The sequence below is a fragment of the Zophobas morio genome, unplaced genomic scaffold, assembly GCF_036711695.1.
Source record: "Zophobas morio isolate AGI-343-1 ecotype UQ-CSIRO unplaced genomic scaffold, CSIRO_AGI_Zmor_V1 ptg000014l, whole genome shotgun sequence".
Taxonomy (NCBI): domain Eukaryota; kingdom Metazoa; phylum Arthropoda; class Insecta; order Coleoptera; family Tenebrionidae; genus Zophobas; species Zophobas morio.
The window spans coordinates 24,855,385-24,868,426 of NW_026972119.1; the positions used below are offsets into that span (position 1 = coordinate 24,855,385).

The window sequence follows — 13,042 nt, forward strand, 5'->3', positions numbered from 1 at the left end:
CGAAAAGCTAAAATGACAAAAAATTGAAAAACCGAGGAATTGAAACATCACAAAATCGAAAAATTGAAAAATCGAGAAATCGAAACATTAGAAGATCGAGAAATTCAAAAGCCGAGAATTGAAAAACCTATAAACCAAAAAATTAAGAAAACTTAAAAAATGGGGAAATCGAAAAATTTAAAACATTGATAAACCGGGATGTCGAGAAATGGAAAATTAGAAAAATCGAAAAATTGAAATAATAAAATATTATAAAATAATAAAATAAAAAAATTGAAAAATCAAAAAATTGAAAACTTAAAAATCAAGGAAACGAGAAATCGAAAAATCTAAAACTCAAAAAGTTGAAAAATCGAAGAATCGAATAATTAAAAGATTGAGAAACAGAAAAATCCCAGAAGTGAAATGTAGACAAATTGGGAAATCGAAAAGCCGAAAAGTCGAAAAATCGAAAAAGTTGGAAAATTGAAACATCGACAATTCGGAAAATGGAAAATAGAAAATTCGAAAATTCGAAATCAAAAACATGAAAAATCGAGAGCTCCAAAAATTAAAATGTCGAAAAATGGAAAATTTAAAAAATCAAACCCAATAATAGAAAAATTCAAACCAAAAAAACGAGAAATGGTGAAATAAAAAATCTACATTTTAAAAAATCGGAAAAATGAAAATCGAAAAGTTAAGAATGGAAAAACTGAAAAATCTAAAAACTGAAAAATTCTAAAGCTGAAATGACGAAAAATTGAAATTAAAAATGGAAACATTGAAAATTAAATAATCGACAAAAACGAAAAATCGAAATACTGAAAATTTGAGAAATTAAAAATGGCGAAATCGGAATAGCTTAAAATCGAAAAATGAGAATTTGAAAAATTAAAATTACAAAATTTCGAAAAATGGAGAAGTTGAAAATTCCAAATTTCGAAAATTGAAAATTTGAAAGTGCGAAAATTCGAAAAACAGATAAGTCGACAAACCGCAATTTGAAAATTCGGAAGCCGAAAAATCTGGAAATCGACAAACCGAAAAATCGATTAATCGAAAAATCGAAAATTTAGAAACGCCAAAAACTGAAATATTCAAACATCGAAAAAATTGAAATATTGAAAAATCGAAAAACTGAAAAATCGTAAATCTGAAATATTGGAAAATTGAGAATTTGGAAAGCTAGGAAATTGAAAAATCCAAAAATTAAGGAATCTCAAAAATGTAGTATCAAAAAATTAAATATTCGAAGAATGGAAATAAAGGAAAATCGAATTTTCGTAAATTAATATTTGAAAAATCGAATAATCGAAAAATCGAATAATCGAAAAATAGAGAAATAGAAAACTAGAACAATAAATAAATAAATCAAGAAGTCGAAAATTTCGAAAAATTGAGATACTGAAGAATCGAAAAATTGAGTAATCAAAAAATTGAAAAATTGAAACATCGAGAAATCGAAACATAAAAAGATCTAAATGTTGAAAAGTCGAAAAATTGAAAGAAGAAAAGTAAAAAAACAAAAATTCGAAAAATCGATTGATCGAAAAATCTAAAATTTGGTAATATTGCAAAATCGAAAAACGGAAATAAAACTGAAATATTGGAAAATAGAGAAATTAGAGATTTGAAAATCGGGAAATTGAAAAATTTGAAAATCGAAGAATTGAAAAATAGAAAAATTAAAAAGTTCACCACACGAGAAATCGACATGTCAAAAGATTTAAAAATCGAAAAGTGGAAAAATCAAGAAACTGAAAAGTAAAAAAGTCAAAAAATCGGAAACTAGAAAATTTAGAAACACCAAAAAATAAAACTGAAAAATTGAGATATTGAAGGATCGAAAAATCGAAAACTAAGGAATTGAAAAACTAGAAAATCGGAGAATTGAAAATTCAAAAAATTAAAAAAAATTAAAATTGTAATATCTAAAAATTGTACAGTTTTGATTAACTCGAGAATCGTAAACCACAAATGCAGGCGTATCTTATTTTATAAATTGTAAATCACATTTACTAATGTAAATTTTGGAGACCACGTCATCCTATTCTTGGTGGAGATAATTATCTAACCGGGAGACCCATTTTTTCGTACTCTAGGAGTCATGAAACCTCAAAACTAAAACTTAAATTTGGTTTTTCATTTCAGGTACATCTGCCTCGAAGACTACTCAAACGTCGGCGTGGAGTACGGCCGCATGTACACAACAATCCTGATGTTCCTCCAGTACATAATTCCCTCGGTGGTCCTCCTCTTCACCTACACCAGCATCGGAGTGGTGATATGGTGCCATCGCATACCCGGAGAAGCGGAAAACTCGCGCGATCAGAGAATCGCCAGATCGAAAACTAAGGTAAGAGAAAATCTCTATATTTGCGTAAAACACGAATAACGTTTCGCCGATTTGAGCTGTCACCTTTTTCCGTTTTCGTCGTTGCGACGGCTCTCGGGCGAACATTATAAATGTATTGAAGCTTTGCATTCAACTCCCCGATCTAATTTGAATCTTAAGACGAATTCCTAATGCAATATTTAGACACGACAAGAATGTATTTCATCCGCTTTGATCTACACGCCCTGCAAGGATCTATTCGCAATTTAAGGCTTTCAATACCGTTATGAACGCACTTCATACATAGTAAAAATGTCTGCGGAGTGCTTGAGAGTTCGGATTTATTTCGGCTGCGATGGTGTAAAGATAAAGTGTTTTTTGGGGCGGCTTGAGGGCGGTAAATCACAGTTTTATCGGTTCGGTAGGAGTCGTACGACTTTTTTTTTTAATTTATGCTGTACACTAACTACGTATTTGTATTATAATCGGTTGGTGTAAAGCCCAAAGGGCTACATTTTTCCGTTCCGGTGTTATCAGCCCCTAAATTCAAAAAAGGTTTTTACAAATCGAGAAAATCCTACAAATTCCGGGTGAAGTTAGAGGAATAGCGAACAATTGATGACAGAAAAGAATTTAACGGCACCAAAGGACCAATAAACCAGAATTTCAAGCCTGATACGACTGAAAATTTTTATTTTTTTGTGTTAAATATTTTGCAAAATATCGACATATTTTCTGATTTAACTAATGGTTAACTGTCCCGTTTATACGAGCATAGAATTTTTTGAAATCGTGTTCTCTAAATGAGGATGAAAAGTGAGCTTCCGATTTCCAAAATATTTCCAAAAAATACTCAAAATTGATTCAATCGACTAAGAATTGATTACCGCCGACACGAGATCTAGCGTGAAAAAGGAGTTCTAAATTTTCAAAAATTTTCCAAAAAAATAGTTAACGTGGGTTAGTCGATTGAAAATTGGTGTTAAATTGTAGATAATCTTCAGCTAATTAGAATCTGAACTCGCCGTCAGGATATCTACTTATATAACCGTGAAAGGTGAGTTCAAAATTTTCAAAAAAAGTTGGTTAAAATGGTTTCAATTTATTGAGAATTGGTGTGAAATTGTAGATAATCATCCGCCAATTACCAATCCGAAATCGCGAACATGACATCTAGTCAAATAAACGTGAAAAGTGAGTTCAAAATTTTCAAAAATTTTCCAAAAAAATTGTTAAAATGGGTTCAATTGACTAAAAATTGATGTCAACCCATAGATAATTTTCGTCAATTGGGAATCCGAAATCGCCATCACGACATCTAGTCAAATAAACGTGAAAAATAAATTCAAAATTTTTCCAAAAAGATGGTAAAATGGGTTTAAAGGCTAAAAATTCGTGTCAACTCGTAGATATTTTTTCGCCAATTAGGAATGCGAGACTTCCATCACGACATCTAATCAAAAGAACGTGAGAAGTGGGTCCAAATTTTCAAAAATTTTCCAAAAAAATGGTTAAGATGGGTTTAAGGGATTAAAAATCGGTGTCAAATTGTGAATAATTTTTCGCCAACTACGAATCTGAAATCGCCATCATATCTAGTAAATTAAACGTGAAAAGTGAGTTGAAAATTTTCATAAAATTTTCCAAAAAAATGCTTCAAGTGGGTTTAATGGACTAAAAATTGATGTCAAATTGTGGATAATTTTTCATCAATTACGAATACGAAGTCACCGTCACTATACATATGTAGTCAAATAAACGTAAAAAGTAAGTCCAAAATTTTTAAAAATTTTAGAAAAAATTGTTAAAACGGGTTTAATTGACTAAAAATTGGTGTCAACCTGTGGACAACTTTTGGTAAATTACGAATCCAAAATCGCCATCACCAACTCTAGTCAAGAAAACGTGAAAAGTGGGACTAAAGTTTTCAAAAACTTTCCAAAAAAAATGAGTAAAATGGGTTCAATAGACTAAAAACTGGTGCCATATTGTAGATAATCTTTCGCCAGTTACGAATCCGAAATTACTCTCACGACATCTCGCCGAATAAACGTGAAAACCGAGTTCAAAATTTTCAAAAATTTTCCAAAAAAATGGTAAAAACGGGTTTATTCGACTCTAAATTGTTGTCAAATTGTAGATAATTTTTCACTAATTATGAATCTGAAATCGCCATTACAACATATTTATATGTTGATTATAATCAAATAAACGTGAAAAGTGAATTCAAAGTTTTAAAAATTTTTTCAAAACAATTGATAAAATGGGTTTAATTGACTAAAACTTGGTGTCAACCTGTCGATAATTTTTCGTCAATTACGAATCTAAAATCGCCATCACGAAGTCTAGTCAAAAAAACGTCAAAAATGGGACTAAAATTTTCAAAAATTTCCAAAAAAAAATAGTTAAAATGGATTTAATCGATTAAAAATCGGTGCCAAATTATGAATAATTTTTCACCAATTGCGAATCTGAAATCACCGTCACGACATCTAGTCAAGAAAACTTGAAAAGTTGAACTCAAGTTTTCAAAAATTTTCCAAAGAAATGTTTAAAATGGGTTCAATCGATTGAAAATTGATGTCACACCTATGGATAATATTGCGCAAATTACGAATCCAAAATCACCGTCACGATATCTAGTCAAACAAACATGAAAAGCGAGTTCACAATTTTCAAAAATTTTCCAAAAAAATGGTTAAAATGGATTTAATCAACTAAAAACTGATGCCATGTTGTGTATACTTTTTCGCCGATTACGAATCCAAAATCACTGTCACGATATATATCAAATAAACGTGAAAAATGAGTTCAAAATTTTCAAAATTTTTCCAAAAAAACGGTTAAAATGAGTTTAATCTACTAAAAATTGGTGTCAACTTATGGACAATTTTTGACTACTTACGAATCCAAAATCGCCACCACGAAGTCTAGTCAAGAAAACTTGAAAAGTGGAACCAAAGTTTTCAAAAATTTTCCAAAAAAATGCTTAAAATGGGCTTAATCGAATAAAAATTGGTGTCAATCTATAGATAATTTTTTGGCAATTACGAACCCAAAGTCGCCATCACGTCATGTAATCAAAAAAACGTGAAATGTAGGTCCAAAATTTTCAAAAATTGTCTAAAAAGTTGGTGTCAAATAATAAATAATTTTTCGCCAATTACGAATCTGAAATTATCATCACATCTAGTAAATAACCGTGAAAAGTGAGTTGAAAATTTTCAAAAAATTTTCAAAAAACCTGCTTGAGTTTAATCGATTAAAAGTTGATGTTAAATTCTAGATAATTTTTCATCAATTACTAATCCAAAGTCACCGTCGTGATATCTAGTGTAACAAATGTGAAAAGTGAGTCCAAAATTTTCAAAAATTTTCCAAAAAATTGGTTAAAATGGGATTAATCGACTAAAAATTATTATCAAACTGTGGACAATTTTTCGTCAATTACGAATCCAAAGTCGCTGTCATGAAGTCTAGTCAAAAAAAGGTGAAAATTGGGAGCAAAATTTTCACAAATTTTCCAAAGAAATGGTTAAAATGCGTTTAATCGACTAAAAATTGGTGCCAAATTATAAATAATTTTTTGGCAATTACGAAGCCAAAGTCGTCATGACGTCATGTAATCAAAAAAACGTGAAATGTGGTTCCAAAATTTTCAAAACTTTTCCAAAAAATTGGTTAAAATGGGTTTAATCGACTAAAAATTGGTGTCGAATTATAAATAATTTTTCGCCAATTACGAATTTGAATTTGTCATCACATCTAGTCAAATAAACGTGAAAAGTGAGCTGGAAATTTTCAAAAAATTTTCCAAAAAAATGCTTGAAATGAGTTTAATCGATTAAAAGTTGATGTCAAATTGTAGATTACTTTTCATCAATTACGAATTCGAAGTCGCCGTCGTGATATCTAGTGTAATAAACGTAAAAAGTGAGTCCAAAATTTTCAAAAAATTTCCAAAACAAATTTTTAATTGGTGTCAACCTATGGATAATATTTCGCCAATTACGAATCCAAAAATCGCCATCCCGAAGTCTAGTTAAAAATCGTGAAAATTGGGACCAAAATTTAGAAAAATTGTGCAAAAAATGGTTAAAATGGGTTTAATCCAGGAAAAATTGGTGTCAACCTATAGACAATTTTTTGGAAATTACGAACCCAAAGTCGCCATTACGAAATTTAATTAAAAACACCTGAAATGAGGGCTCAAAATTTTCAAAATTTTTCCAAAAAAATTTTGAAAATGGGTTTAATCGACTGTAAATTGTTGTCAAATTGTAAATAATTTTTCACTGATTATTATTAATCCGAAATCGCCATTACAACATATAATCAAATACCTGAAAAGAGAATTCAAAATTTTCAAAAATTTTCCAAAAGAATGGATAAAATGGGTTTAATGGACCAAAACTTGGTATGAAAAATCTCCATCACGAAATCTAGTCAAAAAAAAACCTCAAAAGTAGGACTAAAATTTTCAAAAATTTTCCAAAAAAATAATTAAAATGGGTTCAATCGATTGGAAACTGGTGTCATATTGTAGATAATTTTTCGCCAGTTATGAATCCCAAATCACCGTCACGACATCTAGTCAAATAAGCGTAAAAGACGAGTTCAAAATTTTCAAAAAATTTCCAAAAAAATGGTTAAAATAGTCTTAATTCACTAAAAATTGGTGTCAATTTATAGATAATTTTTCGCCAATTACTAATCCAAATCGACGTTATGACATCTAATAAAAAAAAAATTAAAAGTGGGTCCAAAATTTTCAAAAATTTTCCAAAAAAATGGTTAAAATGGGTTTAAAATATTAAAAACGGACGTCAAATTGTAGATATTTTTTCACTACCAACAAATCCAAAATCGCCATCACGAAATCTAGTCAAATAAACGTGAAAACTGCGTTCAAAATTCTCAAAAAATTTTCCAAAAAAATTGTTAAATTGGGTTCAATCGACTAAAAATTGAGGTCGTATTGTTGATAATTTTTCGCCAATTACGAATCCAAATTCACCGTCACGATATCTAGTCAAATAAGCGTAAAAGACGAGTTCAAAAATTTCAAAAAATTTCCAAAAAATGGTTAAAATAGTCTTAATTCACTAAAAATTGGTGTCAACCTATAGATAATTTTTCGCCAATTACTAATCCAAATCGACGTTATGACATCTAATAAAAAAAAAAATGAAAAGTGGGTCCAAAATTGTCAAAAATTTTCCAAAAAAATGGTTAAAATGGGTTTAAAATATTAAAAATGGACGTCAAATTGTAGATATTTTTTCACCACCAACAAATCCAAAATCGCCATCACGAAATCTAGTCAAATAAACGTGAAAACTGCGTTCAAAATTCTCAAAAAAATTTTCCAAAAAAATTGTTAAAATGGGTTCAATTGACTAAAAATTGGTGTCGTATTGTTGATTATTTTTCGCCAATTACGAATCCAAATTCACCGTCACCATATCTAGTCAAATAAAGGTAAAAAGAGAGTTTAAAATTTTTCAAAAATTTTCCAAAAAAACGGTTAAAATGGTTTCAATCGACTAAAAATTCGTATCATAGTGTAGATAATTTTTCGCCAATTACTAATCCACAATGATCGTCACGACATCTAGTCAAATAAACATCAAAAGCGGACTCAAAATTTTCAAAAAATTAAAAAAAAATTGTTAAAATGCGTTCAATTGAGAATTGGTGTCAATAATTACAAATCCGAACTCACCATCACACCTAATCAAATAAATGCGAAAAGGATGTTCAAAATTTCCAAAAATTTTCCAAAAAATGGTAAAATAAACCTGAAAAGTGGGTTCAAAATTCTCAAAAGAAAAAACAAAAAATCGAGAAATCGAATAATCAAAAATTTCAAAAATCAAAAAATTGAGAAATCGAAAATAAAAATTTGGAATATCGAAAAATCGAAAATCCTAAAATGGAAAAGTCGAAAACTCGAAATTTCGAAACCTTGAAAAATCGAGAAATTTTAAATTTTAAGCATTAAGAAAAATTGAAAAATGTAAAATTTAAAAAAAAGACATTGAAAAAACGAAAAATTGAAGTAAAAAATTGGAAAATCGATAAATTAAAAAATCAGAACATAAAAATTTTGGAAATCGAAAAACCAAGTCGAGAAATCAAAAAACCGAGAAAAAAACATCGAACAATTGGAAAATTGAAACTTCGAAAAATCGAAAGATCAAGAACAAGAAATCTAAAAATTCGAAAAATTAAAATTTCCAGAAATCTAAAATTGTCAAGTCGCGACAGCTCAAAATCGAGAAATCCGAATTAAAAAAATCGAATGTAGAAAAATCGAAGCTCCGAAAAATGGAAAGTCGAAAATTGAAAATTTGAAAATACAAAAAATCCAGAAACCAAGAAATCCAGAAATCCAGACATCAAATGTTCGGAAAATCGAAAAGTCCAAAAATTAAAACATCAAAAAATCGATTAATCGAAGAATAGAAAGAACTGGTTAAAATGGATTCAATCGACTGAGAATTGGCATCAAATTTTAGATAATCTCTACCTAAATACAAATCCGAAATCGGGGTCACGACATCTAGTCAAATGAACGTGAAAAGTAAGTTCAAAATTTAAAAAAAAAATCCAAAAAAATAATTAAAATGATTATTTACAAAAATTTTCCAAGAAAAAAAGATAAATGGGTTAATTCGACTGGGAACCATCCGACATATCCGTTCCTCGAGATTAAACGAATTCAGAATGTGGAGTGACAATCAACCAATTCCACTGAAAAATTCCAAGGCATCGACTGGTATAAAGCTCAAAGCACTACGTCTCCCCATTCCGGTGTTATGAGCCTCTAGATCCAAAAAACATTGCGTCAGATCCGGAAAACCCCGGATTCCTGGTGAAGTTAAATGAATAGTGAACACCTGATTGCAAGTTAGCTAAAAACCAGAAATCCTGGGGGTTCTGAAGACTTTCAGTTTTTCGGGAAATGACAAAGCCATGGAAGTATAATACGAAAAAAAATATAATTTTTTCAAAACGTTCGGGAAACAGCGTTGGAGCGACGTTCCAAAACCAATTCCGGTTTTATTAGTCTCACACAAAGCTCCCCTTTAAATCAACTCTATATTCAGAGCCCCTTAAAAGGCCATGTAAGACACTTATAAGCTAGGAATAAAGCACCTCGTTACCGCTTTTTTCGCAAGCCCCAGGGGCCCAAGTCCCAACCTGCAATCTCCACACGAAAATTGACATTGTACATAAATAACGACAAAATTACCAAATCAGCTGAAAATGGCCACACCGAAACCTGCAACTTCGCAAGTTAAATTGTTCCTTGAATCGAATAATAGTCCGGACTATAAATCCCGGATCGTCCTAGTTGTTTCACTGCTTTCTGTGCAACCCGAACCTAATAATCGAGCAAGACAATAAAAACTGTTCTTGCTACACGAAATTTCCACATTACTCCTCCTGAGCTTTTTTCGTTTTACATAGGAACTTTTTAAAACTTCGCCGAATTTACGTTACAATAGTTGGAAAAGTTGGACGAATTTCTTCGAGCATCGGATGCCTCCAGGTCCCACTATGAGGGAGTCGATCACGAAGAGTGCTTGTCGCATATCTTAGTGCCCTCTCCCGCAATAAATTGCGACCCAAATCCACGACGTCACGTTTTACAACTTTATTGTGACTTGGTTATTGTGCGTAAAATGGGGAAATTATAATGTGAAAATTTATTACTATAGTTTCATATACCTACTCGGACAACAAATCTGACGGCTTACGAGTCCTTTTCGAACGTGTAAAAATTTCGAGTCGCGAATTTATTTTCGGCGTTAATCCAATAAGCCGCGTATTCTTGTACAGAGCGTTCTGAATCAGTTGTGTCGCAAAAAGTTTAGATGAGTTTTGCTTTTACAATAAACTGATTAAGACCTGCGAACTTTCGGCATTGGAAAAGCTGAAAGCACTGTAAATACAGCGTTTTTAAATAAGTTTGTTCAAAAGTATTCTCGTGTATGCGAGATATTTTTATAGGTGTTTTATTAATATTGTGGAAATAAATCCTATTTATAGCTAACGTGTCTGCTCTGTTTCTCCGGGGGCGGAAAGGAGTGAAAAAATAAATAGCTTTGCGCGAAACGTGCATACAATACCAGAAGAGTAAGCTGCGTACTAATCATTATTGATTACCTCGTTGTCAAAATTTTGCTGTAGAGAAGCGCGAAGCTCGAGTGCTTTTTGGCTCGCTGAAGAAATATAGACGCCGTTACTCTTTGTCATGCAAATAACCGCTATGAAAAAATCCGATGATACTAAACACAAAAAACACTAAAAATAATTAAATTTTACCTCCTCTCTAAAACAAAACATCAGAAGATTCTTTCAACTTTTCAAAAACAAAACACCTGAGAGCCTGGAGATTTTTTAAATAGTTTCAAAGACTAAACCCCAAAAGTCCCAGAAATCCTTTTAATTCTTTCAAACATTAGACACCAATGATCCCAGAATTCTTGTCTTCTTTCAAAAATAGAACATCAAGGAGCTCCAAGTTTCTTTAAATTCCGTCAAAAACAAAACACCAAAAACCACTGACTACTTTCAGTTTTTTTTTTAATTAAAAAAAAAAACACTTCGTAGCTTGGAGATTCTTTTAAAATCTTTCAAAACCAAAACACAAATGAACCCTGGAGATTCGTTTAAACTTCTTAAAAGAAATCAGCAGAGATCCCAAATATTCTTTCAATTCTTTCACAAATAAAACATCAAAAACCCCAAAGACCATTTTAAGTTCCTTCAAAATAAAAAAAAAACACTTGGGGGGCTGAGGATTCTTCTAAATTCTTTCATAAATACAACAGAAAATATTGTCAATTTTTTTTTAAATTGTATCAAAAACAAAACTCCAGGTTTCGCCGAGATTCTTATAAACTCTCTCAAAAATGAAACACCAAAGGTCCCCGAGATTCTTTTAAAATCTGTCAAAAACAAAACATCAAGAACTCCCCCGATCATTCTAAAAGCTTCAAAAACACAACAGAAAGGACTCCCAACATTCTTTTAAATTCTTTTTAAACACTAAGGGCCCTAGAGATTCTTTTAAGTTAATTGTATTCTTTCAAAAACAAAACACTAGGGACGCCAGAGATCTTTTCAATTATTTCAAGGACTTGGGCAAGATTCTTGGAAACTCTTTCAAAAACACAACAGAAAAACCCTGAGATTCTTTTAAATTGAAAAAAAAAAAAACAAAAAACAGGGATCCACAAGATTCTTCTAAAAACTTTCAAAATGAATACAGCAGGGTCCTCGGAGAGTGTTTAAATTTTTTCAACAATAAAACACCAAGGGGCCCGAGATTCTTTCCATCCTTTCAAAAACAAAACAGCAAAGATCCCAGATATTCTTTAAAAAATAAACCACCCAAAATATCCGAGATTCTTTTAAAATCTTTTGAAAACAAAACACCAAGGATTTTGCTGTTCTGAGAATTTAAGGATTATGGTGTTCTGAGGCATTTGAGGATTCTGGTGTTCTGAGAATTTGAAGATTACGGTGTTCTGAGGATTCGAGGATTCTAAGGAATTGAAGGTTATGGAATGGAAGAATTTCATTTGATTTGAGGATTTGAGGTTTATGGAGCTCTAAGGATTTGAGGATTTTGCTGTTTTGTGTATTTGAAGATTTTACTGTTCTAAGGATGCAAGGATTATGATGATTTGAGGATTGTGATGTTCTGAAGAGTTGAAGATTGTGGTGTTCTGAAGATTCGAGGATTTTGCTACTTGGAAAATTTGGGGATTATGAAATGTTGCGGATTTTGCTGATCCGAGGATTTGAGGATTGTGGTGTTCTGACGATTTGAGGATTATGGTGTTCTGATGATTTGAGGAATGTGGTGTTCTGAGGATTTGACGAATGTGGTGTTCTCAGACCTAGAGCATTTTGGTGTTCTGAGAATTTAAGGATTTTATCATGCCGAGGATTTGAGGACTATGGTGATCTGAGGAATTGAGAATTTTGCTGATTTGAGGATTTGAGGATTATGGTGTTCTGAGCATTTGAAGGTTATGGAGTTTTGCGGATTTGAGGATTATGGTGTTCTGACGATTTGAGGATTGTGACGTTCTGACGATTTAAATATTATTGTTTCCTGAGGATTTGAGCATTATGGTGTTCTTATTATTTGAGGATTTAAGTATTCTGAGGATTTGAGGATTATGGTGTTCTGAAAATTTGTGGATAACGGTGTTCTGGGGATTTGTGTATTATGGAGTTCTAAGGATTTGAAGAATATGAGGTTCTCAGGATTTGAGGATTTTGTTGCTTTGAGGATTTGAAGGTTTTAGCATTCTGAGGTTTTGAGGAGTTTGCTCTTCTGAGGTTTTGAGGATTTTGCTGTTTTGAACATTTGAGGATTATAGTGTTCCGAGAATTTGAGCACTATGGTGTTCTGAGGATTTGAGAATTATGGAGTTCTGAGAATTTGAGGATTTTGGTGTTCTGAGGATTTGAAAAATTTAGTGTTCAGAGTATTTGAGGATAATGGTCTTCTAAGAATTTCAGGATTATAGATTTCTGAGGATTTGAGGATTTTGCTATTCTAATGATCTGAAGATTTTGTTGTTCTGAAGATTTAAGGATTATGATGTTCTGAGAAATTGAGGATTATAGAATTTTGAGGATTTAAGGATCATGGTCTTCTGAGGAATTGAGAATTATGGAGTTCTAATAATTTGAGGA

General features: G+C 31.4%; 1 protein-coding gene across 6 annotated transcripts in view; it reads left to right on the plus strand.

Annotated features, from left to right (window-relative positions):
* The window catches only part of LOC135128696 (RYamide receptor-like), a 347,224-nt gene that overhangs the window by 195,874 nt on the left and 138,308 nt on the right, over nt 1-13,042 (plus strand). For all 6 annotated transcript variants that reach the window (XM_064055717.1, XM_064055715.1, XM_064055719.1 and 3 more), the window contains one exon: nt 2,134-2,338. In XM_064055717.1, coding sequence (XP_063911787.1) covers nt 2,134-2,338 — 205 coding nt within the window. The remainder of the gene's footprint in view (nt 1-2,133; nt 2,339-13,042) is intronic.